Genomic DNA, 27977 nt, shown 5'->3' with positions numbered 1-27977 from the left:
TTTATAAGCGGCAGCCTCTGTTTGCGGGAGGCATTCGCGTCCCCGCTCCCGCCGAGGATACACTACTACTACTATCTCAGGGTCAGCCGTTGAGGAGGGCAGCGGGGGTCCGAGGGAGGGGGGAAGATGCACACGACGCAGAAGGACACCACCTACACCAAGATCTTCGTCGGGGGTCTGCCGTACCACACCACCGACTCCAGCCTCCGCAAGTACTTCGAGGTCTTCGGGGAGATCGAGGAAGCCGTGGTCATCACCGACCGGCAGACGGGCAAGTCGCGGGGATACGGCTTCGTAAGTGTGTGCGGGTCCCCTCTGGGTCACACTCTCTCGGCCTCAGAGCGTGGCGAGGGCAACGAAAGTAACAGCAGCAGCAGCCCTCTCTGGCTGCATCCACACTGGAGAAATAATAACCCGGTTTGGCACCGCTTTAACTCTTCCTCTAGCTCAAGGCTTTGGAATTCTGGGAGTTGGAGTTTGTTGTGGGCCTGGAACGGAGCGGAGCTCCGGTCCGGGCCCCACAACAAACTCCAACTCCCAGAATTCCATAGTCTTAGAACCATGAGACAACAGGCTCCAATTCCCAGAATTCCATAGCCTTGAGCCAGGCACCAACAAGCTCCAACTCCCAGAATTCCATAGCCTTAGAACCAGGACACAACAACAGGCTCCAATTCCCAGAATTCCATAGCCTTGAACCAAAGAAAGAGTTAAAGCGGTGCCAAACCAGGTTATTATTTCTCCAGTGTGTTACCTCTCCGTGGAAACCCACTGGGTGACACTCTCTCAGCCTCAGAGGATGGCAAGGGCAAACCACCTCTGAACAAATCTTGGCTTCTTGCCCCCCCCCCAAAAAAAAGGAACCCCCTCTGCCTTATGGTCAACACAACATGGCTTGGAGGCACACAACCACAACAAAGGAATCGGCTTGAGTGTTGGACTCTGGAAACCGGGGTTCGAATCCTGGCTTGGCTGTGGAAACCCCTGTGTGTGTGACCTTGGGCAAGTCACACTCTCTCGGCCTCTGAGGGTGGCAGTGGCAAAACTCCTCTGAACAAACCCTGCTGGGAAAGCCCTGTAATAGGGTTTCTGTCATAGGCTGGAAACAACTTTAAGGTACCCAACAACAACCGCTTTGGGTCGAGGGAGAGAGGCCGCTTAAGGTTGTATGGTAGGCAAGAAGAGAAAGGCAGAGGGGGAAAGTTTGGGCGGAAGATGGGATGCCCTGTCCGCCAGCCGCACCACCCCAAAACAGTTAGGCTGGTCCCCAAATGTCTTGCCCATGAAGCTATAGAGAGAAACTGTAGGTTTTAACCTAAACTCCTGAACGGTGGACTAGAAGAACTAGATAGTTGAAAAGCCACTACACAACAAATAGAAATCTGAGTTTAAAACTGTAGGGTATTTTCTTTTCCCCGCTTTGGAAACTTTGGCTTTTGAAGGGGGCTTTTCTCATCCTATTTGGGGGGGGGGGCTGTGCTGTGGAGGGGGGATTTGCATCACAGTTGCAGATGAAAAGTTGCCAGTGAAATGTTGGCATGGGATGCAGCCGGCTGGTTACGTACTGATACGACACGTTCGTATTTTTATCTCCTGCAGCACATGCTTACTGTGTCATTGGTGTTTAGAGCTTGTGAAATTCTAGTGCCGTGGTTAAGGAAAGCAACAAAAAAATGCTTTATATAGAAGTACTATGTAGAGAAATCTTGTAGCAGCTTTGAAAGAAAGAAGTTGGCAGCATGTGCTTTCAGAGACTGAAGTCTACTTCCTCAGATGTGTTTGGAATTAAGTCTAGGAAAGCTCATGCTGCCAACTTCATTCTTTCAGTGAGTCTCAGAGATGCTACAAGATCTCCTTACATACAGGTCCTACTGATAAACATGGCTGTAACTTTGAATAGAGCTGCTATGAGAGCCAGTAGTGGTTTGAACGTTGGATCTACTACTCTGGAGACCAGGCTTTATCCCCGCTCAGCTGTGGAAACCCCTGCGATAGGTTCACCTTAGAGTATCCGTAAGTTGGAAACTACTTTGAAGCACACACAACAACAACAAATATAGCCACATATGTTACCTTCCTTTGACTAAGAAGCACTGCCTAAGTGAGAGCCAGCCTTACCACTGGCCTGGAAGCAGATCGTGGATGTAATGAATGGGCTGCAAATTGTTATTTAATTTGGTATCGTTGTACTGTATTTTTGCTGTCAGAGAGGAAGAGTGGCATTGCAGGGTTTTCTGCATCATATGATTTCTGCATCATGTCATGTCTGTACCAAGGTGCTTTGTACCTTGAGTTGTATGTAAGAGAGGAAGTCCATTTGCTGCTCTGCCTCAGGAAGCGGAATGACTTGGACTTGCCTTGTCCCTAGTAGTGTTTTTATTTGGGCAAGGAAATCAGAGAAAGCCCATCGTAAAGTGTTCCATTGCACATCACGGTGTGTTGTATCGCATATGGAAGTACAACATTAGATTTCTTCTAATTCTTTTGAGTACAGAAATTTTGACATCTTGTGCCGTTTATTATTAAGGTGACGATGGCTGACCGAGCTGCTGCTGAAAGGGCCTGCAAGGATCCTAATCCAATCATCGATGGCAGAAAGGCAAATGTGAACCTAGCATACCTAGGAGCAAAACCAAGGATAATGCAGCCAGGTAAGACAAGCTCTTCTCTTTGCTTCCTGTCTTCTTATCAGTGGAGCAGAAAGTGGCAGCCTTAACCCCTGTTGTATGTCTGTGAGGCAATGTCATAATGAGTAGTTTGCAAAGTGTGTTCCAAGTACCTGTAGCTGAAAACAACCCTATTGTAACAGAATTGTATTGTCATCCTCTTCTATGACTTTTCAGTCAACCAAGAAATGTAGACTGTGGCTTGTAGCAAAGCATACAAAACCTAGCATTATTTGTATTTTTCATGTAAGTTTACTGCTTGGAGAATTTTGGTTACTGAGAAATCAAAAAGTGCATCAGCGCAAATGTTTATGGCTTGGTTGTCAGAATGACGTTGTTGCTCTTTGAGACCATCCCCATAACTGATACTGCTAACAGTAGCAGCAGGCACAAGGCACCTGCAGCGGGGTTTTGTACTGGAACTACAGGAATAATCTAGCACTTCCATGAGATAAATAGTAGTAGGGAGTTATTCCCAGCCTCTGCTTTAGTCCAGCTCTTTTGAAGAAACAAATTTTAAAAAATAGTAGCTAGAGAACAAGCATTCCCTGTTAGCAAAATTTTGATTCTCCTTTTTTCTTCTTCTTCATGGCCCACAAATATTTATGCACAACAGCAGCATGGATGCAGCCAGCTCTGTACAAAGATCTTCACACAATCCCCAACAAAAGAGATGATTGGCAGGAAGGGTCCCAGAAATGGATTGAGTGAGCTCAGAAGACACTGCATATATAACTTGTATGAGTGTCTTGAAAATGTACAATATCTCAAATTTACTTATTAAAAGCTGACCACCTGGTCTCCATGCAAGATTACTTGTAGGTAGGTCCTACTGATTTTAATGGGATTTGTTCAGAAACAAGTGGTGTATGGGATTAAAGTACGTGAATGGAAGATACAGAAGGCTGGGTATACACAGAGGATTCTGTACGTCTCTGTTTTGTATGGTTTGTCAATTAGATTTGATAATGTCATCCTTTGGATACTTCTGGAAAATTAAAACAACAGAAACTTGTATCATGTACTCTTGTAATAATAGACTAATCACCTTTTGCTGACACAGGTTGAAAGCATGAGTCATTCATTGCAATTGACAGCATATTGTTTCTAAACTTTTTTAAAAATTGGGTATAATTGCTTCCAGGTTTTTTTGTGAAATGAAAATAACAATAGCAAGTACATTTTTATACCACTTATCAGTGCACTCCCTAAGCTGTTTACAAATTGTAAGCTAATTGCCCCCAACAATCTGGGTACTCATTTTAGCAACCTCGGAAGGATGCAAGCCTGAGTTGAGCTTGAGCCCTTTCGCTGGTATTCAACTCGCAACCTTATGGTTTATGAGTGAGTGGCTGCAGTACAGGCATTTAACCACTGCACCACCAGGGCTTTTGCATTTACAGAAATATGATTTTCAAGAAAAGCAGAGTATATTAAGGGTACATGTTGCCACAGTACAGTTAACCCTCTGTATCTATGGATTCTTTATCCACGGATTCAAGCATCCATGGCTTGAAAATATTGCTATCTATCTATCTATCTATAATTCAAAAAAGTAAACCATGATTTTGCCATTTTATATAAGGGACACCATTTTACTATGCCATTGTGTATAATATCCAAGAAGGTTCTGTAACCAAACCCAGCAGATGCCAAGGGCCCACTGTAATGACATTCATAGACTAACATGGTGTTTTCTTTTTAATAAAAATTGGCCAGTTTTAGCTTTGAAACTCTTTTCACTACTAGAGCACAGCTTCTGAACATGCGCCAAGTACTTTGCTGTTACTATTGAGTAACCATTTCCAGGCCACACACATTTCAGGTCAGTGGAATGAGTTGCAGTGCTAGTGTTTCTGATTTTAGAAGTATTATATTATATTTGAAAATTTTCTTAGGACTCTTAAGGGAGAATTACTAATTGTTACTAAAATCAGCACAACATTTCAGTACTGTATAAAGTCATGATAAAGTAAGGGCTCTATTTAACCCACCAGCTCATTCTTAAGAACTTCTTCCTTTCAGACTGAAAGGCATTGTCTGAGGCATTCATTATAAACTATTGTATTACCTCTAATGGATCAAGGATGGATATTTGTGGCTTTCTAGGCGTTGTGGGAATGCAGCTCACAGCTGCCCTAGGGTTCGTCTACACCAGCCACTTAATCCAGGGACAGTCCAGAGCATATGTTTCATGGACTGGTCCCAGATTGACCATGATGGCATCCACATGCAACAGCTGAAAATGGTGTGATGCTGTGTCATTGTGCCCACAAGCCAACTGGGCTAACACTGCATCAGGCCTGCTGCTCTGTCCCCCTTGGTGTCACCACTTTTAATACATGCCCACCAACCAAGCATTTCCCTGTGGGACCCTGCCTGGCATGCATCACTTCTGAGGTCAAAATGGGGCACTCTGTCATGTGATAAGCAAGGAGCGGGTGCACCACCAACAAAGAGCAGGAAGCCCAGGGGTGGAAGTAGGGTGTTTTGTTGTCTGATACTTTGCTTTTGAATTCATTTTTTCTTTCTCCTTTTCCCCCCTTTTCTAACTTTTTTGTTCGTGTAATTTTTTGGCTTTTGTTGATGTTATTGTATTTGTTGTTTATCACACTTATCTTTTTTGTGCAAAATTGAAATAAAATCTATTTTTAAAACTACTCTCCGCATCAATAGCACAGGAGCCCTGTTATAACCTCAGCAGGGCAGACAGCACAACAAGCAGGCATTTCATGGAGTTCCTACCCGCAAGACAGTAGTGGTGGTGACCTATTTTCAGAGCTGCCACTTCTGCTGAAGACAGAAATGGGCACCCAAACTACTTGTTGATTACACATTCTGGTTTCTGTCTACAACAGAAGCAGTGGCACATCAGACAGGCTTTATACGGTGCTCCTGCCTACAAGGAAGTTGTGGTGCCAGCCAACCCCTTTCCCTGCACTACCCAGCATGGAGAATGGAGATGATGCAGCTCTTGATGTGTGGACAGTGGATCAGGCTGAATCAGACCTGATCCAGTTGTCCACACACCAAAAGAGCCTGACATTACTCTAGGGTTTCTGGAACACACCGGGCTTTCCACAACTTTGCTTAGTTTGGAGCAAAGTCAGGTTAAGGGCCAAAAACTGTGGTATCTCCCTGGAAGAAGACATATGTCATGAGATTTGCCAGCACCAGCTTCAAGGTGAGTTTGGTGTTTTTTTCCAGTGTAGACAAACCCTTAGTGAATAAAGGACATGGGAATTTCAGAACAACAAGAACTACAGGACTATAGTTACTCAGCTATGTTTTAGATTGCATTTATTTGCTGTAGAAATTTGTGAAACTACATAGAAAGAAATTTGGAATGATGTATTAATAAGATGGCTAACATGACTATGTTATTTCATTTCTTTGGGTGCTTAGAACTGATTTATGCTGTTTATTGATTGCTTTGTTTATACATTTCAATTCATAATTTGAAAATGTCTTATAATTTCTATGGGAATGGTCAAAAAAACTGGTTTCTAGTGAGTGGCTCAGATCTGACATAATATTAATCCCCAATTAAGCAAGTGTAAATATAGTTTTGGATGATGACTGAATTGAAATGCCATTATTTGCAACTGGCTGGTAAACCAGAACTGGAAACCAATATTTTGATCTGGGTCTATTAACCATGGTTTGTACCATGATTTTTCATAATGTCTGAATAGACAGATCATAGTTGCAGAGGTTGTCCCAGCTCAGGAGGCTGTTGCCCTGTTGACACAAGTGAACTTGTGAAACTTGAGTACTGAAATGATATAAACTACTACTTTAATTACTGTCAGTATTCAGTTTATCCATTTTAAATGAAATGGTTAAACCATAGGTTAGTGCTTTGTGGATGGGTAGCTTCAGGCTTCTGTGATTTTCTTTCCTCCTCTTGGTGTGGCCACAAGGAGGAAACTGAAACATTTCCTTAAAAAAAGAAAATAACAATCAGAGTTTAGATAACTGGATTACACCTGTGCTCAGAAACACTGGTTAGCTTAAGCTCTGTTTTGTTACAGCAAACTAGGATCATATGGACTGGATACAGATAAAATGTTCCTGATCTCATAAACATGGTTAGCACAGTGCCACAGGATCTCATGATCCTTCATTTCCTCTACCTTTCTCCTGTATGAACTCTGGGCTGTGTTCCATAGTTTCTTTGAATAATGATGTGGCATCATTTTTGCACTGGTGCTGGCTAACCAGCTTGCACTGACTAGATTATTTGTAACCATTAAAAAACCCACTTTGAATTCTGCTTAAGAACAAAAACTAGTTAAATGTTAACCATCCTTTATTTTGGTTAAAGCAAAGCATGAAAAATGTGTGTGAGAGAGTGGAATTCACTTAGGAGAACAAAAGCACACAAGCTCATGGCAAACATGGCTGCATCTGCACTGCAGAAACAATCCAGTTTGATATAGTTTTAACTATCATAGCTCAGTGCTGTGGAATTCTGGGATTTGTTTTGCTTTCTTTGCCAGAGAACTCTGGTGCCCAGGATTTTGTAACACTGAGGTACTGGCAGTTAAAACAGTGTCAAACTGCATTATTTCTGCAGTGCAGATGCAGTCTGTGTCTTTACCAAACTATAGGGAGCCATACGAAGTAATACTTTTTGTTCCATAACGTAATATTGATACTGCTAATTAATGTATTCTGTACAGCTAATTTTATTAGAAGGTTTTTCTCTGATTTGCATGTCTTAAAATAAGTGTTATTTTTCTTTACAGTTAATATACATTTTAGTAATTTTTTCTAATTTTCTTCATTAAGAATTAAGATGCTCCTCATTAACTATGATATTATTTGTTTGTTTATTTGTTTATTATTAGATCTGAGGGTATGGCCCCTTAAATGCAGCAGGGCTTTACCTCTGAGTATACAGGCCCAGGATTGCACTATAGGTGAAGCAAATTACAGTGAACAGACACTTACTAGAGAATGTAATATGCTTTGTTGTTAGGTTTTGCCTTTGGTGTTCAGCAGCTCCATCCAGCATTAATACAGAGGCCTTTTGGGTAAGTCTGCTTTAAATTAATTTTTGGGATGGGAAAAAGATAATGTGTAAATGTTAATGGCCTCCAGTGTGACTGCTAGCAATAAAGTTATATTTCCCCCCCAAATTTCCAGATTTAAAATGCCATCACTTCATTAAAAATTCTCTTAATAAGTGCTATAGCTGAGTCAAGTGGTGTAAGATGCATGTCGACCTTGCACTCAAGCAGCCCTGTGCTTGTAAGATCATGTGGTGGTAAAACAAGAAGGTGTGCCTTTAGTAAACAAGCCACTGTGCCCCATTCAGTGTTATTCTTCAGCTTGACTCAATGTTATTTATCTCTTTCTAATCTGACAGGGATCGTTTACAGTTAAGATAACTGATGAGAAGGATATGATGATAAGAGGTGGAATAGTTCTGTTTGGAATTAAACTCTGTAACCAGTAGACTCAAAACACACAACCTAAAATGGTGATTAACGATGCATGTATGTTTTTTCTATATAGTCAATAGATATCTGTGTGCTTTTTTATTTATTACAGTAATGAAGTGGTGTTGATAGCTAAACTGTGTGCTTTTATTTAATTGAAAGAGCTGTAGTGAAAGTTTTTGGTGGTCTTCATTTTGGTTTTGTTGAGAAGTGTTGACTTTGCCATGGGGAGCAAAGGGACTTATTCCCTCTTTTGCTTTCAAGCTGTAGCCTGTGACTTCTTTGGGTTTCTTTTTAACCGTATTTTGTATTGAGTGCTAAATTTGTGTGACTTCTTTTTTGATTTCTTTTTCTTAAAAAGAAAAATCAATATTGCTTGCATGTTACAGTTTTGGTTTTGTTCCTTGGGAAGGGTGTGGAGCTCTCTGTATTAACAATATGCGTCCACTTGCACTTTCCCATCAGTGAAAGCTTTTAACCTTTTAAGACTTAATAGATAGTAGTTAAAAGTATACTATTCCTAAAATTATCTTACCTTACTGTTTTCTACAATTCAGTGTAAAAATAGGACCTTGAAGTCTGCTTCTTTACATTCCTTTTTCACTATCTCTTCTCTAATTCTTGCTGAGTAAGGCTTATGGCAAAATATTAATAAAATACTGTACTTAACGAGGAAGGAAAAGAGATACATCTTGAGGATACAGTGGCCATATTGGTTGTGGTGTTGTTGTCCAAAAAGTCATTTTCCCAAGGTCTACATAACATGGAAGCTTATTTGACAATTGTTTTGAACAACAAGTATACCTCAGTTAACATAGTAGATGTGTTCCTTGGCATTACTACTTTAACAGAAAAGTTGGTCTCAGAGGCAGAAATAACATAGAAAGCATAGGGATATGTTCCTGTGCCATTAAAAAAAACACAGCAGTTCAACATGTTTCAGCAAACTTTATCCAAAGCTAACACTAAGCACATGTGAAATGAAACAACCAAATCTGGTAAGCCTTGCATAACTAAACAAAAACATTGCAAACCTTCTGGAGTCCTTGAAAGGCTCTTCCAACTTGCATCCAGGGATGAATTTTCTTTCTTTCTTTCACCAGCCCTCCATCTTTCATATGATCTCCATTTTGGTGACCAAACTTAATAGATTTATGTTTTTAGTATATGCTTGGGGTAGCTAATGACACCAGCTGTCTGCTTTCCCCTTTTTTCTCTTTTTTGCTGTTCATGCATTCCTACTAAGGGACTCTTGGGGCAGCTGCTATTTACGTATCCTGTAGTAGGCAGACACACATGTCTTCAGTAGAATTGCTAAATTAGAATTATAGTGGTCCCTCCACATTCGCTGGGGTTAGGGGTAAAGGTCCACCATGAATGTAGAAAAATTGCAAATAAAAATAACATTGTCTTTTTTAGCCTGAGAGAACACCCCTCTAGAAATCTGAGTCCTCCAGCACAACTGCCTGGAGTTGATCATAGAATCATGCTGGATGACCTACAAATGCCTAGAGAAGTGTTTTCTCTAGGAACTTCTAGGTTTTCCTGCTCAACTCCATAGTCAACTTCTGGCAGAGTTGCACTGGAGGACCTAGAGATTATATATTAATCAAAACACAAATAATTAAATCCACAAATGTCAAATCTGTAAATGTGGAGGGCCAACTACATTTTCACCCAACTCCCAGGTTTATTGCATTGTTTACTGCAGACACACTGAGCATTATCACACATGAAAAGAGCTACAATTTGAAGCCCTTCCAAAGCAGAGTCTCTTCTGATCCAAGGCAATTCACGTGATGTCTTATCATACCTGAGGAACGAAATTGTGGTCTCTACTTGGGCAAAGTGGAGCGGGTGTACATTGTATTACCACACCAGAGGGATTCAACAATTCGAATTGGCACCCTTGCACATGCTCAGTGGGGCTCTGCACGCTGTCATCCTTCCCTGCCCCCTCCTTAGCTGTCATCCCTCATTGGGGTGAAGGAGGAGGCAGGGGATGATGGGACAGGTCTCAGGGTGACAGAGGGGACGAGATCGGGGTGAAGGAGGAGGCAGGGGATGATGGGACAGGTCTCGGGGTGAGATCTGGGTGATCTTCCACACCAGACCAATTCAAAGTGAAATTGAAGTGAGGTTGGAAACAATTTTTGTGAATTCGCTTGTTACCGAATTCAAAAAAATGAGGAGTCACTCTGAATTGACTGTGGATCCGCCTCACAACGACCCCCATAGTAAGCAATCTCGTGTGATAATACATCACGTTATTGTGTGAATTTGCATCGTTGGACCTGCAGTCACGTCGGATCAGACCTGCAAAAACCTCTGTGATAAAGCCCACTGCTGCAAATCAACACCACAAGTCTATCTCTCCAGTCTTTCTTCACCATCCTCCCAATGTTAATACTGCTAAAAAATTACAGCTAGTCAGAGGATGAAGAGGAAAGAGGGTAGAACTGAGTGGACATAAAAAGATTTAGTAAAAAGGAGCTTCTTTCTCAGTGGCTTTGGTAACTAAGGTATGCCTGTACTATTGTGATCATGAAATAATGCCCAAAGTATAAATTTGATGGCTCCAGAGTCGATCCTCTGTGAACAGAACAGCTCCATCCATTGATGGACGTAACAGATCCAGCAATTTCCAACTGCAGAGGGAAGAGCTGAGGCAGTAGCGGTTCTTGATTCCTCCTTCCTTAAGAAGCGGCCAGTACCATTCATTTACTTCTCTGTGCAGTCGCCCAAACCTCCACAGCAGATTTTAGGTATCGTGAGGGTTGTCAGAGCAGGTGATTAGTGAAAATTCCCTCCCTACCTGATAAATTATCCAATTTGTGGAGTTCCACTCCATTGAATTTTGAATCCAACCAGTTGTGTGCAATTCTATGCAACTTTGTTGAAAGCAGATCAAAAATCAAAAGCACAAAGCAAAGACTATTGTATTTGATTGTTTATGAGAAGGGACAGCATTGCCCTTTGGATGTCTTTAAACTCAAATTTCCCCAGCTGTCTTTTTCCACTTAAAGGGGACAAAGATGTAGGAACCCTTATCTTTCCCCCCAAAATGCAACTGTCTGTTCAGGGTGTGTGTGTACAAAAGTAGCCATGTTGGATATAAGAAAGATCCTCAAATCCCTATGGTAATAACTTGGTTAGGACAACTGAAAGGACACACAGTTATTTGAAAATTTTCTAGTTCTTTAGATCTCTTCACCAGGCAAGGTGTTTCATAAACTAGTCGCACTGTAAAGGCAGGAAAGACTTGATGTTAAGAGTTGTGTGCTCTGCATGTTGTCTGTAGTGTGAGGTGTGCAGGGAAATGTTGAGTGAGAAAATGACTACAGAAAGGAAAGGGTGAAGCTCCTTTCCTCCACTGTTCCACTGCTTTACGTTTGCAGCCTACCACTTTTGATTTCTTTAAAATTATCAAGAGAAATCCGCAAGTGCATGTCACATCTTGTTTCAGACAGCCATTAAGTATTAACTTTTGCTTCCAAAGCTATAGCATGCTATCTTCTGTTCACCTATATTTTTTTTTTGCAGAAAACTATGATGACCATCCTGCCATTTATTCTGAATTACCTTCTTTTCCCTTTTTCCAAACTATAAATAATTCAGAAACTGTATATTATTTTATAACATTAGCCCATTAACAACCTACATTGCATTAATATTTAAGCAAATGTTTATACAATATAATTACCACAAAACGACTGGTTTTGTCTAAAAGACTCTTTGTTCTTTCTTTATGATAGGAGAAGGGTAGATGTTTATGATAGGAGAAGGGTAGACCAAATTAAGGAGAGTCTTCATTATATGACTCCTATTTATAGTTTTGGTTCTTAAAATTGAAATAGCACCCATGGGGGGGAAAGGATCAAAAATTTAATGTGAGAGAAGGGTTAACTGTTCTCTCCCAACTACAGTTCCAGTGAAAATCACACATACACATGCACACATATGTACGCACACAACTTCTGTTTGTCCCAAAGGGAACCTTCCATTCACATAGGTGGAATGTGAAACGAAAAAGTTAGGCCTCTTCTCCTCGTTTTACAGTCTTGATTTCTCATCCTGTGGCATTTTGAGAGCAAGACATCGATACAATTAAGTAGTTGATACCATGTCTAGTTTGCCCTTACAGATATAGGAGAGGACAAGGCTCCTGCTGCTTTAGTAGCTGTGTTAGAAGAGGGGATTTTAGGAGGGTAGTTTGTATGCAATTCGCTTTCCTACACAGCTATAAAAAGGGGCAGGCACTTTGTCTACTTTTACATGTGATTACTCTTTAAGTTTGTGACAGGAGAGTCGAAAACCAGTTAAAGTTGTAAAAATTAAAGATACTTTGTTTAAGAGACCTGTGCAGTCCTGTGCAGTTCTACTTGATAGTAAATCCCCCTGAGTTCTTTGGGATTTAGTTAAGAGTATATTGGATTCTGATTTAAATTAGGTTGCAATCCACAAATGAGTTACGGAAAATAAGGTAGAATATTCAACTATTTTGTAACTTTATGCAGTTTTGCTTGGCCATTATACAAGCTTTACCAAGGTCAGCATTAGTGCAGTGGCCCAGCTCACAACATTATGATGGTGTCATGGTTAGAATCCTTGAGATCCCTGTAATCTTATATGCTCCACCAGTCGCTGATGGGTGGGGCAACCCCTTGTACACAGAGTGTACATTTTGTGCTTATGCAGCTGTTTTCTCCATTGAATTAAATGGGGGAGGGAGGCTCATTATGTGTATTACAGCTTCCATGCTCATTGCTAGATTTAAGTAAGGGATCCCAGTGTAAGAACTTTGGAATAAAAGTCCTATTGCAATCAAAGGATTGTACTTAGAATGTGGAAGACGTTCAGATAGGCATCCCTAAGAATGCATACTGAATGCTTCTGTTCCAAACATGGTTGTGTCAGAGAATTTGAAGTCATAACATACAGTAATTGAAAATAAATCCACTCACTTTCCCATCAGTCTTGGGAGCTGCCATTTTGCACAGAATCTTACTAAAGGACTGAATTGTAAATTGTCTTGAATTTCAATACTATATTTTAGCTGATTTAATCCACCCAATACCTTGAAAGTGGGGAGGGGGCGTAAACACATTCTGGAAGACTATGCTACAAATTAAGTGAAAAGAGAAGGAGTTTGTACTGCATCTGAAGAAATGGGTTTATATCCCCATGAAAACTCATGCTACAATAAAAACCAGCTAGTCTTAAAGGTGCTGCCATGTTCCTCCCCCTCCTCCATCTTCCTTCCTCCTTTTTAAAAGTACTTTGGAATATACAGTATGTGGGATGGGGGAAACAATAAATAAATAAAGCCTCAACAATTTCTGCCCCAAACGTGTCTCATGATACATCACTGCATGTACTTACCTTGAGGAAAGCTGAAGAACGTTGGAACCTCCCAATAGAAAGAAATCACTGTGGCAGAGAATTTAGCAATATGTAAAAAGGGATTAAATAAATTATATTGTTAGTTGCCAGCTAATTACACCATACTCCACATCCATCCATTGTCATTTTGTGATTGGTGAGCCTCTGTGATGCTCAGTGTTCCCAAAGGGTCTTTAGGATAGAAAGTCAGAGAATCCCTTGCTATACATAGTGCAGTCCTATTTGTAAATCCCATTGAACACAGTAGGGGTTAATTCAGAATACACATGCATAGGATTGTGCTGAATGTGAACCAAGAATAGGTCATATATTGTAGTTGATTGAATAGAAATATCTTGACATTCAGTACATATGCTTGAATTATATGCTGTAAAAAGAGAAGAATAAGAAACTTTGTATAAAAATTTGAATTTTTTTCATCAACATTTCTGTGTTAGAAATACAGAAGAATTAGAAACTATTTTCTTCATTTAAAAAATCACTGTTATATATTTTTCTTTGTTATGTATGTGGATATATGTAAAGGCAGTACAAATATGAGGTACATGAGAATAGGAAATAAACAGTACGGTTCCTTAAGCAGTAATTTCTAAATACTTTACTGCTTTTGTAGTGCAAGAATTATACTCATGGGAGAGGTGGTGGAGAAAGATCTCCCTAAAAATGCATATATTTACCATTGTATGATTGTGTATCTCAGTATAGTATGCAGAAATAATAGGGGGTCTCGCTACATTGACTTTAGCTAATAAGGGTGATTAATGTCTTATTGCCTAGTAGCCTACTATTTCTAGAAGGCAGGAAGTTGTTTCTGATCGAAAAGTGAGTGTCTGACATATAAGGATGATAAACTAGAAAACAGTAATGGCAGAGATCCTACATCACCAGTGTAGTTACGAATGCCTAACTATATACTGTCTGCTGACACAACCCCAAAACTACATTAATAGCAAAGAACCACACTTAGCAACAGAGGTCTGTTCTGCTGGCATTCGAGGTGCAGCAGGATGGCATTTCCAGCCACCTCCTACCAGCTATCAGTGGTGTGAAAATCAGAAGCTGAACCCCATCACAACTCCTTGTCTCACAGCAGATACCTGAAGAGAGAGGGCTGGAAACATCATCTTACTGCAAGCAGAATAGACCTCTGTCACTTAAAAAATGTATCACACAGGACGCATCCCATGCAGAAAGTGAATTTAAACTAGAAAAAACGCAAAAGTGGGTAGCTTTTCAAACGGCGTCAGGGGTTAACCCAGACAAAAAGTGAAAAAACCCCCCGTAAAAGCAGGTAGATTTTCAGATGACGTTTGTATGAAAGACAAATGATGCTTCATTAACCCTAACGGAAAGTCATCAAAACCCGCTCCTTTTTACTTTCAGGAACTTCCAAAAGTAAAAAGGAGTGGGTTCTGGCAACTTTCCATTCAGGTTAATGTTATGCTATTTCGCCTTTACACAAACATGTCTGAAAAACAATCTGCTTTTGCAGGGTTTTTAAATCCCATTTCTGCACGGGATTTCAGCAATTTGCCTTTGTGTGATGACCTCCATAGTGTTGCTGCATCCTCTTAAGTAGCTTTGGGAGGGGTTGGGGGCATTTACAATTATGGCAATAGTGCCATAGTCATAAACATGAATACTGAACCATTATGAATGCATAAGTCTGGCTTATGCAATGATATAACTGCACAGCAGGCACCTGAAGTAGACCAAGTCTACAAAAGCTGATGCTACAATGTATTTCTCTCCATCTCAAAGGTGCTACAAGATCCCTTTGCATACTCCTCAAAAGAATGCCAGCCAAAGAAACTATAGGATGGTGGGGTCCAATCTGAAGGATCTGTTCATACAATTCCTTGTCCTTGGCGCCTTAATCAGCTGGTGCTGCTACTCACACATCATGCCCCATCTGGGGTAAACCTTTACCTCTGGGATCTTTTCTTAGAAGAAAAGGTCATTTTACAACTTTAGTGTATATCTGCTGCAAAAATTATTGTGCACACTCTTTGCCTCTTTGCTTTCAGTGCATGCTTGTTAAAATACGCTAGAGAATCCTGATTCTTCCACCTTCCTTGTAAACCAAGGTTAACAAGAAGGGCTGACCTATTTATCATCTTACATATTATTGTTTCATGCAGTTTGAGTCGGGTAACATAATACCAGAAAGTGCTTGGTGTTTTGCATACATATTGTGTGGGCTTTTTAAAGCTTCCCCAGCCAAACATATATACACACTAAGGTCCAACCCACACTGTGGAAATAAACCAGTTTGACACCACTTTAACTGCCTTAACTCAGTGCTAGAGAATTCTGGGAACTGTAGTTTTGTGAGACACTTAGGCTTCTCTGTCGGAGAGCTCTGGTGCCACCATAAACTAAATTCCCAGGATTCCCTAGCATTGAGCCAGGACAATTAAAGTAGTTTCAAACGGGATTATTTCTGCAGTGTGGATTGGACCATAGTGTGATTCAGAATAGGGGTTCAATACAGAAATGAGAGTACTATAGAATGTTTTCAAATAAAATCTATTGTGTTATGTGGAGATATCCTATTCTGGAGTTCTCTACTCAAATTTTAAACTGACTATAAAAAATGCTTGGCAATACTATAATATTTTTATTAATACCAGTTATATTGTTTTAGAATTCAAGATGAGTGAACTTCAGCCAATCTGTGGCTTGCTTTTTTCCATGAACTTTCCATTCATTCTCCACTTTATAGCTGCATATGGATGTCACAATACATCATGGTTTATTGTGAGAGGAATCAATCTGGGATCTCCAAGACTTTCATATTTTTCTTCCACTCTCTTCCTTTGTAATAGCTGTGAAATGGATTAACCACAATACAGTGGGCCCTTGCTATCTGTTAGGGTTTAATTTGAGGACCCCTGTGGATGCTCAAATCCAGTTATGGATTATAGTGTTCTAAAATGGCAAGATCAAGCTTTTTGGGGGGGGATTTTAAAAATACATATATTTTCAAGTGGTGGTTGGTTGAATCCGTTAATGCAGAATCCATGGAAATGAAGAGTCAACTGAATAGGGTATCATTTAAACCTTAAAGTGTGGTTAATCTTAACTTTGATTTGTTGACCATTATTGTTTGGAATAAGTGAGTGCCATAAGTGAGGGAGCTGGGGATGTTCAGTCTGGAGAAGAGAAGGTTTTGAGGTGATATGATAGCCCTGTTTAAATATTTGAAGGGATGTTATGTTGAGGAGGAAGCAAGCTTGTTTTCTGCTGCTGCAGAGAACAGGACCCAGAACAATGAATGCAAGCTACAGGAAAAGAGATTCCACCTCAACATTAGGAGGAACTTTCTGACAGTAAGGGCTGTTTGACAGTGGAACAAACTCCCTCGGAGTGTAGTGGAATCTCCCTCCTTGGAGGTCTTTAAACAGAGGCTGGATGATCATCTGTCGGGGATGCCAAGTTCCTACATGGGAGGGGGTTGGACTGGATGGCCTTTGTGGCCTCTTCCAACTCTTACAATTCTATGATTCTATAGCCTATAGTTCATTCCATGTTTGTTCAATCCATATAAAATGGATTAGCCACTCTTTTTTGGTTTGGATGATGCAGACAACCTACTTCCAAATTGTTTCTGGTGGCTGTATGAAGAGAAAGGGGTGGAGGAGCTTTCAACAGTCTAGGCTTATTCTCTTTATGATACATTACGAGTAACACATTGTCTAACACAATATTAGATATATTTAATTTAAGTTTGTAATTTACTAGAAGCTGTCTATAATTTATTAGAAATCTCTTACTTATTTAAATAAATACATTTATTTCAGTTCATCTGATTCTTATTCAATTGAACATAGTTCAGTTATGATCAATGACAAAAAGCCTTAGGGCTAATACATGCTAACCAATAAATGATTAACAATAACTGAGCTTTCTCTAAACCTTCACCAGTACTAAACAGTTAGTATAGCAGTCATGCTGGGAGCATGGCAGAGTGTCTGATCAGAAGTACTACCATGATGATGTTGTACTGGTGAGCATATGATATAGGAAAAACTGAAGTAACGAATTATAAACTTTTCAGTAAAGGCCAAAAGTTTGAGGATTATTTTCAGTCTCATTTCAATTTTAATTCAATTATTGTGCAATCCTTTGAAATAAGAAATATGTTCCTTGTTTTGACCAGGTCCAGAAATGGTTCTCATTAAGCCATGAATCCTTTAATTAGTCTTAACTATAGCAAACCTAGGCTGTATCCACATTGCAGAAATAATCCAGTTGGATGCCGCTTTAACTGCCCTGGCTCAATGTGCTATGGAATTCTAGGAATTGTAATTTGTTCTATATATAGCAAAATAAAAATGTATTCCTTCATGGAAGAAATCTGAAACTGTGTACAATTCCAGTGCTACTACCATCATCCACTACACAATCTATTTGGAAGAACATCCTTTAAGATATTGAATAGAGATGCCTGAACAGCATAATGGGAAACTACTTTTTAACCTTTTGACCTTGCTGAGCATAAAAGGAGCTAGCATTTCAGTATCATGCAGATCTCTCTGCATGCTGGCCTTTCCAACAGATGGAAGTTTGCTTTGGCCTTATAAAGTCATTTTACTCAGCTGGAAGCCCTTGTCGCATGACAGATGATCAAAAATAGACTGGCTGCAGCTTGTCCTGTCAATCACCCTGCAAGAAATGGCTTAATAGTGGGGCGCCTGTGAAGAATTTGTGCATATTATAAACTTAAAGAGGTTCTAAAGGGATAAAGTTTCATAACTTCCCACCTGTTAAGTTTCTTGGCTGAAAGGAAACAAATCGCAAGAGCTTATGTTCATTTATATCTGTCATTTTTTTTCTTTTAACAAGAAGGAGACAAGCCCTATAATCCATGATGACCGTGTTTCTGTTGTCACAGAGAGCTGGAGGGTGGATTTTTTTTCCCCTGCCAACTCCTATGATAGACTGACCTTCACATGATTTTTAAAGACCTCTGCTGTGTTAGACTTGAAAGAAAGAAAACTGGAATGATCTCTTTTTAAGTGAATGATCTAAAAATATTCTGTGTAATTCAAAAACATTGTAACAAAAAATTCCACAAAGCTGTTAAAGATACGAACTTGATAACACAGATATATTTTTAGAGTTACCTTAAAAAACATGACTTGTTAATTCCCTGTTTAGAATTAATCTGCAAAGGCTCTTGCTGAATAAGGTTGACTTCTTTTTCCATCCCTCACTTTTAACACATTGCAGTTCTCCCACCCTGGACAAAGTGAGATTGATGCTTTAAATATTTTTCTTAGTTAGTTACTTATTATTTCAGTGTCTGAGTTTCAGACATTGAAGTGGGAGTGATTAGGTACTAATCAAACATCTGGGTTTGAAAAGTCATTTAAAAATCATTTGTTAGAGTCAACAGCATTGTTGAACTGAAACTATTTTCTTGCCTGGCTGCTTTAAATAAAAGTGTAAAGTATATTTTTATATAAACACATTGAAAAATTAATCTTAATATATTTATATAGGGTGACCAGGTGGAGCTGACGTACAACAGCTGGAAAGGAAAACTTTTGACATTGCATGAGAAATTGAAAGCTTTTATTTTGCATCTGGAGCTTTTTGTGTGTGTGGATGTGAGTTCTCATTAAAGCTGCATTTTATCTGGGCAGGAGGGTTCGTTTTCCTCTATATAGTTTCACCGATGGGCCAAAACTTTGAAAACGCTGTGATTAATATCAGTGGAAATAATACATTTTGAGTTCTCTATGATACCGGAGATGAATCCCTGTGCATATTTTTATGACAGGTGGTGAACAGAGCACTGGTGTAGCCTTGTGGTTTAAGAACGTAAACTGAGATGGTATTTCAAACCCTGCCTCATAGGCACTTCCTTTCCTTTAGGCAAAGAATTGCTTCTCACCTTCTACCCTCTACCTACAATAATAATGATCAGCCTTGCAGAGTTGTTCATAAGCATTAGTGAAATTATATACTGTATATTGGGTATGCTGAGCCCTTGAAACACTACATAAATGCTGTGTGATGAGGCAGTATTGCTACAAATTTGTCTGCTCAGTGTTGTTGAGTGCACAGAGGAAAAATTAACTTTTCATGATATGTAGGATTATGAAGTACATATTTTAAAATACTGGGGTTATTCCTCAAAATATTTCTTTCTGCTTTTGTTCAACACTAGATCTGTGCAAACGTAATGCTGCCCCTGCTCTCCCTATCCCTTCCAAAGCTATGTCTTGTATAGAAATAAACACGCTGGCACAAAGCAGGACACCAGTGGCCAGATATGTCACAACAGGTTTGACTTTCATGGCCTTATAACCTCTTGAGAAGTGTGATGCACATCTGCCTAGGGAATCACAGTTACATATTTTAATGGCATCTATGCAGCTTCCCCTCAGTGGCCTTTTGTGACAGAGTGAATTGCACTATAGTTCGTTTGAGAAGTGTGATTCTTGCTGTGTTTACCACACTTGTGAACTTCTATTTAAACTCCTTTGTCGCCTGTGTTTTTTTATTTTTATTTTTAATAAGGGTGACTGAGGTTGCAGAGGAATTAATGTGTGCTGAGTCTGCCTAGCAATTCAAGTAGGGTTGCCACGATACAAAACTTTTATTGCCTTAGATCAATAGATTTGTCTAATGGGATCAAACAAATACAGAAGTGTTGGGATACTTTTAGTATTGCATTGTTAAATGAAAATTATGGAGCTGAAAAAGCTGTAATTGAGTACTATGGAATTAAGAATCTCGTATACTTTCATTGGAAAGCATTAGGGGAAAGTGAGTCACCCTTCTGTGACTTTGAATTATATATTATTCCATTAGTAACTATTTATTTCTTCTTTTATTATACAGACCACACATCCCAAGGTCCCCCTAAGTATTTTTCAGTTATTAGTAGTGTGGTTTTATAGTGCACATGATCAGTACTGTTAAGTCAGTGCTAATGATGACACTGTACTTTTATTTTATTTTTTATTTTATTTTTTCATTTCTCTCCCTTTTGGCTTCTAAAATTATGGATTTGTCTATCGAAACCAGTTATTGTGGCAACCCTATGCACATAACAACAACTAAATTTGAGTTTGTTTTTAAGTTCTGAATCTGCCAATGACGCTTACTTGTGAGCATTAACTTTCTCTTTTATTTCTCAACAGGATCCCGGCTCACTATGTCTATCCACAGGCCTTTGTGCAACCAGGAGTAGTTATTCCACATGTCCAGCCTACAGCAGCTACTGCCTCCACCACACCTTACCTTGACTACACTGGAGCTGCCTATGCTCAGTATTCAGCTGCTGCCGCTGCCGCTGCCGCCGCTGCAGCCTATGACCAGTATCCCTATGCAGCATCTCCAGCTGCTGCAGGATATGTCACTGCTGGCGGTTATGGCTATGCAGTCCAGCAACCCATCACTGCAGCAGCACCTGGGACGGCTGCAGCAGCTGCGGCTGCTTTTGGCCAATACCAGCCACAACAGCTGCAAACAGATCGTATGCAATAGCAAGTGGACCTGTGAAGAAAGTTTTTCTTTCTTATTCTTTGTAGATTTTCACCTTCCAGCCTTCCAATAGAAATAGTTTTAAAAGAGGCAATTAACCATAACTAATCCAGCTTTACGGAAAGCTACAATGCAATATAGTATTATAGAAAAATACAAATGCCACTGTTTTTGTTACAGTATACATCCATCTCATGAGTGGTATTGTGGGGTGGGTATTGTAAGAGTTCATAATATCAGTCCAGCCATCCTTCTATCACGAAAGGATGACAGAAGTAACAAAAAGGAGCTTATATCTTTAAAACACGTACACAGAGAGTGAGAGTAGACAATGTATTTTACAATATCAGGGAAAAAAGTCCAGGTGAGCAATACGTAGCCTGTATCAAGTTGAAGATTACTATTATTTAAATGTTGAGAGCACTGACTGTCTTTTGCTACTTTTCATTATGGCCTATAGAACTTTGAAGAGTAAGAAAATGTTTTCTGACGATCTCATAATAGGCATCGAACAAACTAAGGAACGTGGCCTTTGGGGGGAAAGGGTGGACAGGCACCAAAGTTATTTTCTCATCTGTCTTCTATGAATGGGACTATGGAGCAAGTGGTGTGGAATTAATGTGTGCAACAGCTGTACAGACAATCAATAACACAGACCGTTCTGGAAAGAACACATCACTTGTCCTCGTTTGATGAGCTTGTCACATTCTAATCCCTCTCCCCATCCTGTTTCACTTTTAGGAAACTTTGACTGCTGGTGTCAGCTATTCTGATTCTGAAATAGGATCAGCTTTTTACTACAACAGCCTTCTCTTTTTATTTATTGTATCTATTCATGGCTTGCGAATAAAGGCAGGAAGAAATTTGCTGAATTTAAACCTTTAAGAACTGTGGTAAGGGAATTTTTTAAAAATGATTTGTATACAATTTAATACCTATTTAAAATATTTATTTGCAAAAGAGGTCTTTTTCATGAAATAGCTTGTTGAGATTGCAGTTCTTCAAGGGTTAATACTATGTGGGTTATATTGTGCCTTAATGTAATGCTATTTAAAGATATATATTTATTTTGAAAGTTGTACTATGCTGCGCTCAAAAGAAAACAACATTGGATGTGAAACTGTAAAATTATGTATTCATCTCATGGTATAAGTTATTTTGTAGGTTTAGTAGTAATATATAAAATATTAACCTAATCAACTAAGGATGCTGACATGAGTTTATTTAAATTCAGTAAGTACACCCTTTTGTAAGGGTGCTTTTAAAATACTTTTTAAAAAGGGTTTGATCTTAAAAATGCTACTTTCATGATTTTCCCACTATCTCCTTAACTGTTAATCTGCTTTCATGAAAGAAACCTGTATTCATTTTCAGAAGAACTTCCCTAAAAAAAGGGAAATGGTAAAGGATTGGGCCATAAAACTCCACACACTTGCTCAGGAATAAGGTCTGATTAATACGCTTCTGTTGTCTGTGCGGAACCACTTCTGTGTGGTCTGGTCACACACCTCACCAATAATGTCTGCAGTTGAGAACCCTATGAATCGGATATGTTATGTGGGAAATGACCACATGATTTGTCAGGTTTGTGTGGCTCCTATTTATAGGCAGCACTGGTACCACATGGGACTCTAGCAACAGAAACAGTTCCTGTGCCACAACAGTAACATTTAATTGGGCCACTGATCTTGATGTGACTTCATTCCAACCAGATATACAGAAGATTGGGTCTGATGTGCCAGTTTTAATTTTGACACACACAGAAATCACATAAAATTATTATGCGTTCACGGTAGAATGTCAGTATTTTCTCCTACCGCAAACGTGGCTAGTTTTTCATTTTCATCTCTGTATAAACCAACTATTATTCCTTTGCTAGGAAACGCTGCTTTACATTGTCCTGTGAAACTGCAATAACTTGCAATTTTTATTCTTGACCTTAAAAGGAATTTAATATTTTACACTATTGGAATCTTTTTATACTTGAACAATTTTCATACAAGGGAAGACAGGATAGCATTTTTATGGACTTTATCCAATGTCACTGGATTTACTTTGAATATTAGCCAGTGTTATAGAAGGTAGATAACATGATTGACATGTTATTTATTATGTATATTGCTTTATAATGTTTCAAATCTTCTAACCTATACTCTTGTATTAAAAAACAATAAAATATTATTGAATCCAACACATTTATGGGTGTGCAAAAAAAAGTTTCATACCATATTCAAAATGTGTTAAGCATTTTTCTGCAGTCCCTTTATTGCAGTCTTCTCCACTGGATATGCTGGGTGGAAATGATGGGTGCTGTACTCCAGTCACATTTGGAAAGTGGTAGGCAGGAGTGGAAAAGAACAAGTTTAGTGATTTCAAACATGCAACTATTTATATAGGAAACCTTCCTTGACTTGTTCTGTGTTAAATGTTAAGATGAAAACAAGTGTGAATACAGTGCATAAGTTGTTTGTAGAGTTTCCCACTACAAGATGTAGTAGTAGCCATCAGTGTGGATGACTATAAAATGTGACAGATTCACACCTTCCAATAGCTATCCATGATAAGTGATTAGGGCGCCCTTGTGACACAGTGGTTAAATGCCAGTACTGCAGCCACAATGTTATGAGTTCAAACCTGCAGAGCTCCAGGCTGACTCAGCCTTTCATCCTTTCATAGGTTGGTAAAATGAGTACTGTACCCAGGTTTTTGGGAGCAATTGGCTTACAGATTGTAAGCTGCTTAGAGAGTGCTGAATTCACTATGAAATGGTATAGAAATGTAAAGTGTTCTTGCTAAAATGGAATCTGCCAGGGTCTATTTATAATTAGTGTTATTCCACTTAAAACTATGGTTCTAACCTATAGAATCCTAGAGTTTGTAGTTTGGTTGAGACACTAGAACTTTCTGTCTGAGAATTCAAAATACTCCTAACCTAAACTACCAATCCCAAGATTCCATACGATGGAACCATGCCAGTTAACATGGAATAATAGTGCTATAATTGTTGTGTGAGTGGCCCCAGTTAGAAGTAGTGTTGGCAGCATCAGCAGTGTGTATCTCCTTCCATTTTTTACATTTCCAGGAGACAATGGCTCTTCCTTGATGCGTAGAAACAGCATGCAAGATGCCCTGAGACTATGATCTTAAACCTCTTTAATATTAGATGGCACAACTTTAAATGAGCAAGTTAAGGGCCAGCTAGTAATGCATACTGTTCCTTATGTAAAACAGATAGTGAAAAGTCCTGCGTCTTAAGCAGGGTCAGATGCATGATTTGTGAGGGCATCTAGTTTTTCAGAGTAAAAACATACAGAATACAATAAAAAGATCACTGGCAAGTGCAGAGCAACCTAAAGCAAATAAAAGTGTGCAGTTCAGAAAATTAGTATATATAGTTTGACACAATCCTAGACAAGGAGAACATGTTGCAACTACTGCTACTGCTTCTTTTCCATACTGGATTCTTGAGGATTCAGTCCATACAAGATCAAGCAAATGGAAATCTGAGTGACAATAGATGAAGGTGGATAATCCTTTCAATGTCAAGGTCAATATTTTTGCTGGAATTTCTGATGGTCTGCATTCCAGTGGCAGTAGCTCCTGGACTGTAGATTCAGACCCGCACACCCATTCTGAGATTAAGCCTGATAATTCTGTTACTGTAAAAAATAGTCGCTACAGATATTACTGTTTATCGGTTGTTGGTTAACCTACGGGTTTTTTAAATTACCAAAAAGACTTTGGCTACATTTCTGCTCTATAGCAAGCAAAAATTAGAGGGACTCTACAAATAAGACGGATGGGAATGTATTATTGAAGGGATACTTGTGCCCTTCAGATCCTAATAACCCCAAAATCCATGTTTTAGGATCTCCTAGGCTGTGAATCGGAAGCTGAGCTCCAGGTCATGTCCTCCTGTAAGAAAAGCCTGCTGGGCCTGAAAAGTGTACCTAAAAACATGGCAAAATCAAACCTCCCCCCTCCCAATTTCTAAAGCTAATGGGGTGGGCAAAAGTAGAATTTCTTTAGGGGGGGTGCCCTTCCAAAGCACCTGGGGGGACCAATGTGGGCCCCCAACGTTCAAGAGTATCCCACCCCAGTATATAATAATGGACATTATTCTGATTTTTAAATATCACTACTGAGAACCACAGTATCACAAACTGTCTTTCCAGAGATCTTATCATAATACTGTATTCTCTCTAACATGACAACATCTGGAAAAGTACTAAATATATCAAAACACAGTTTGAGATCTACAGGAAGCAGCCGTGAAATGTGGAAACAGAAACCTGCTTTTTCATCTTGAGTCAAATGTAACATTACATTATCAGCAAATTTCTCCCTTGGAAATGGTCTTTAGGGACATTACACACTGTAGATCTAGGTCAGAAAGGAGGCAGATTCTTTGTTCCTGAAGGAAGCAATCTGTTGTTACATATCCAACAGAATTTTTAATTAATTCCACAACCAGCAACAGCTATTGTCTAAGACTAATACTCTGTGTCAGCAGAGATCATGATCAATAATACCATGCCACATTTTAGTGATTTGAAGGGGGAAATCTATATAACTCATTTAGAGCAAATACTACAAAACAGGCTAATAAGCAGCTGTCTATGAGACTTCTGAGCAATATCACTAAAATAGATACTGTTTTAACATCTTTTAAAGTCCACTATATCCTTTATGCCAAAAATAAAGGAACCAGGCTTACTGAAGGGCAAGATTCTGCATCATAGGCTACAATGTATAAACTTTAGGGGAACATAGCTACTTCTGTGGCATAGCCAACCCTTCCGTAGTGAATTGTTATGATGTGTATAGTGTTACTGCACATGGTGTCCTGATGATCAGTGGGAGCCAGTTGTACAACGGCCAGATTGCTAGCTGCATTGGCACAATGGTCCCAATGGTGTAACTACATATTCCTTCCCCTCCCAAGAATATGAACATTGCACAACAGCAGAGGTCAACTTTACATGACTGTAAGTTGGTTTACGATCTTGTAACTTCCCAACAGAATGCCAGGCAGCTTCTTCACTGTTAGCGTCTGGAAACCACAGCCCTGTGAGGAACTGTTGAGGGAGCTGAGTACATTTAGTCTGGAGAGGAGGACATTGAGAGGTGGTAGGATAGACATCTTCAAATGGCTGAACAGACAGACATGGAAGGCTGAGCAAGCTTGTTTTCTGCTGCCCCAGAGACTAGGACATGATCCAGTGGTTTAAAATGGCAACAAAAGAGACTCCAGCTAAACATTAGTAAGAACCTCCTGACAGTAGGAGCTGTTAAAACATAGGATGGATTACCTCAAAGGGTGATGAGCTCTTCTTTGAAGCTTTTTTTAAAGGCTGGATGGCCATCTTTCAGGACTTCTTTAGCTGACAATTTCTCCATGGATGGGGAGTTGAACTACATGACCTTTGGGATCCTTTCCAACTCTAAAACTCCCTCTACAACATACAGTGCTAAGAACTTCATCCATCCATCATTGCATAGTTTCGCCTTAGGTCTAATTTCTTGATTAGGCTTAAAAGAAAAAGGGATGGAATCCAGTGATGGGCTTTTACCTATACAATTAAATGCTGGTTTTTAATAATTCAAATTTTCATTGTATTTATAGTTCTCATTAATAATTCAAATTTTCATTTTCATGGGGAATTTAACTGCTTTGAATGTGAACCAAAATGTAGAGCTGAGAGAAGAAACATAGAGTGCTAATCTGTTAATGAGGTATTTAGTGCCATGCATTTGCAGGTATTTAGTGCCTCTCGGACAGATTCCAGATGGCAATGCTGGCGGACGGCTGTTCTTCTAAGAGAGAGTTGACATCTGGCATCCCTCAGGGCGCCATTCTGTTCCCCATGCTCTTCAACATTTACATGAAACTGCTGGGAGAGATCATCAGGAGACATGGGGCGTGGTGTTATCAGTACGCTGATGACACCCAAATCTCTTTCTCTATGTCCCCAACTATTGCAGTGACTAAGGATGGCATCTCTCCTCTGGATGCCTGTCTTGGATTGGTAATGGGCTGGATGAGGGAAAACAAACTCAGGCCGAATCCAGAGAAAACGGACGGACTCCTGATAGGTACCCTAAGTGCAGGGACGGAGATTTGTCAGCCAGTCCTGGATGGGGTCACACTTCCCCCTAAAGGACAAGGTTTGCAGTTTGGGAGTACTCCTGGATCCATCTCTACAGTAATCATCTTAAGGAAGTGCAATGGCTAGGAGTGCTTGGTACTAGCTTCAGTTGATATGCCAAGTGCGCCCTTACCTGGACCAAAAGGACCTTGAAGCAGTGGTACTTGCACTGGTAATCTCTCACCTTGATTTCTGTAACGCGCTCTACATGGGGCTACCTTTGTACCAAGTCTGGAAGCTTCAATTGGTTCAAAATGCGGCAGCCAGACTGGTCACTGGAACACCTAGATCAGACCACATAACACCGGTGTTAAAATCCCTTCATTGGTTGCCAATTAATTTCTGGGCGCAATACAAAGTGTTGGTTATTACCTTTAAAGCCCTTCATGGCTTGGACCCAAGTTACTTGAGGAAACACCTCTCCCTACACAATCTGCCCGCACTCTCAGAACATCTGGGAAGAACCTATTGGAGTACTCAGAAACCAAGCTAACTACAACATCTTACAGAACATTCACCACCGCGACCCCCAGATTGTGGAACAGCTTGCCGGAGGAGATCTGTCTTATCACCACCTTAGATGGCTTCAAGAAGGCACTAAAGATGGATCTCTTCTGGTGGGCCTACCCACCTGATCATTTATAAGAGATCTGAAATACTTTGCTTCTGATCTGATTGTATGAATGTTAGTTGATGATCCATTATTTTAGTGAATTAATAGTAATGTCATTGTTTTAACGATTGTATTTTATATGGAATTGTTTTATTGCTGTAATCCCACCTCGATCTGCAGTGGGAGGTGGGAAATATAA

The 27977-nt window shown here is 39.7% G+C and overlaps 1 protein-coding gene across 1 annotated transcript; it reads left to right on the top strand.

The window, feature by feature from the left end:
* Nucleotides 1-21: 21 nt before the first annotated feature.
* RBM24 (RNA binding motif protein 24) lies at nucleotides 22-23211 on the top strand. The gene is made up of 4 exons (XM_042464028.1): nucleotides 22-294; nucleotides 2528-2651; nucleotides 7651-7705; nucleotides 20674-23211. Exons 1-4 carry the CDS (start codon nucleotides 127-129, stop codon nucleotides 21017-21019), a joined length of 693 nt encoding a protein of 230 aa, XP_042319962.1. The 5' UTR covers nucleotides 22-126; the 3' UTR covers nucleotides 21020-23211.
* The last annotated feature ends 4766 nt before the right edge of the window (nucleotides 23212-27977 follow it).

The sequence above is a fragment of the Sceloporus undulatus genome, chromosome 4, assembly GCF_019175285.1.
Source record: "Sceloporus undulatus isolate JIND9_A2432 ecotype Alabama chromosome 4, SceUnd_v1.1, whole genome shotgun sequence".
Lineage (NCBI taxonomy): Eukaryota > Metazoa > Chordata > Lepidosauria > Squamata > Phrynosomatidae > Sceloporus > Sceloporus undulatus.
Note: the sequence above shows the minus strand (reverse complement) of the source record. Positions and strands in the feature narration are given on the sequence as shown.

Excerpts from the sequence above, each read along its gene's own strand:
- RBM24 (XM_042464028.1), top strand. The coding sequence starts at position 127 with ATGCACACGACGCAGAAGGACACCACCTACACCAAGATCTTCGTCGGG. Across the intron at positions 295-2,527 it reads AGTCGCGGGGATACGGCTTC|GTGACGATGGCTGACCGAGC; the intron begins GTAAGTGTGTGC and ends TTTATTATTAAG. Across the intron at positions 7,706-20,673 it reads TTAATACAGAGGCCTTTTGG|GATCCCGGCTCACTATGTCT; the intron begins GTAAGTCTGCTT and ends ATTTCTCAACAG.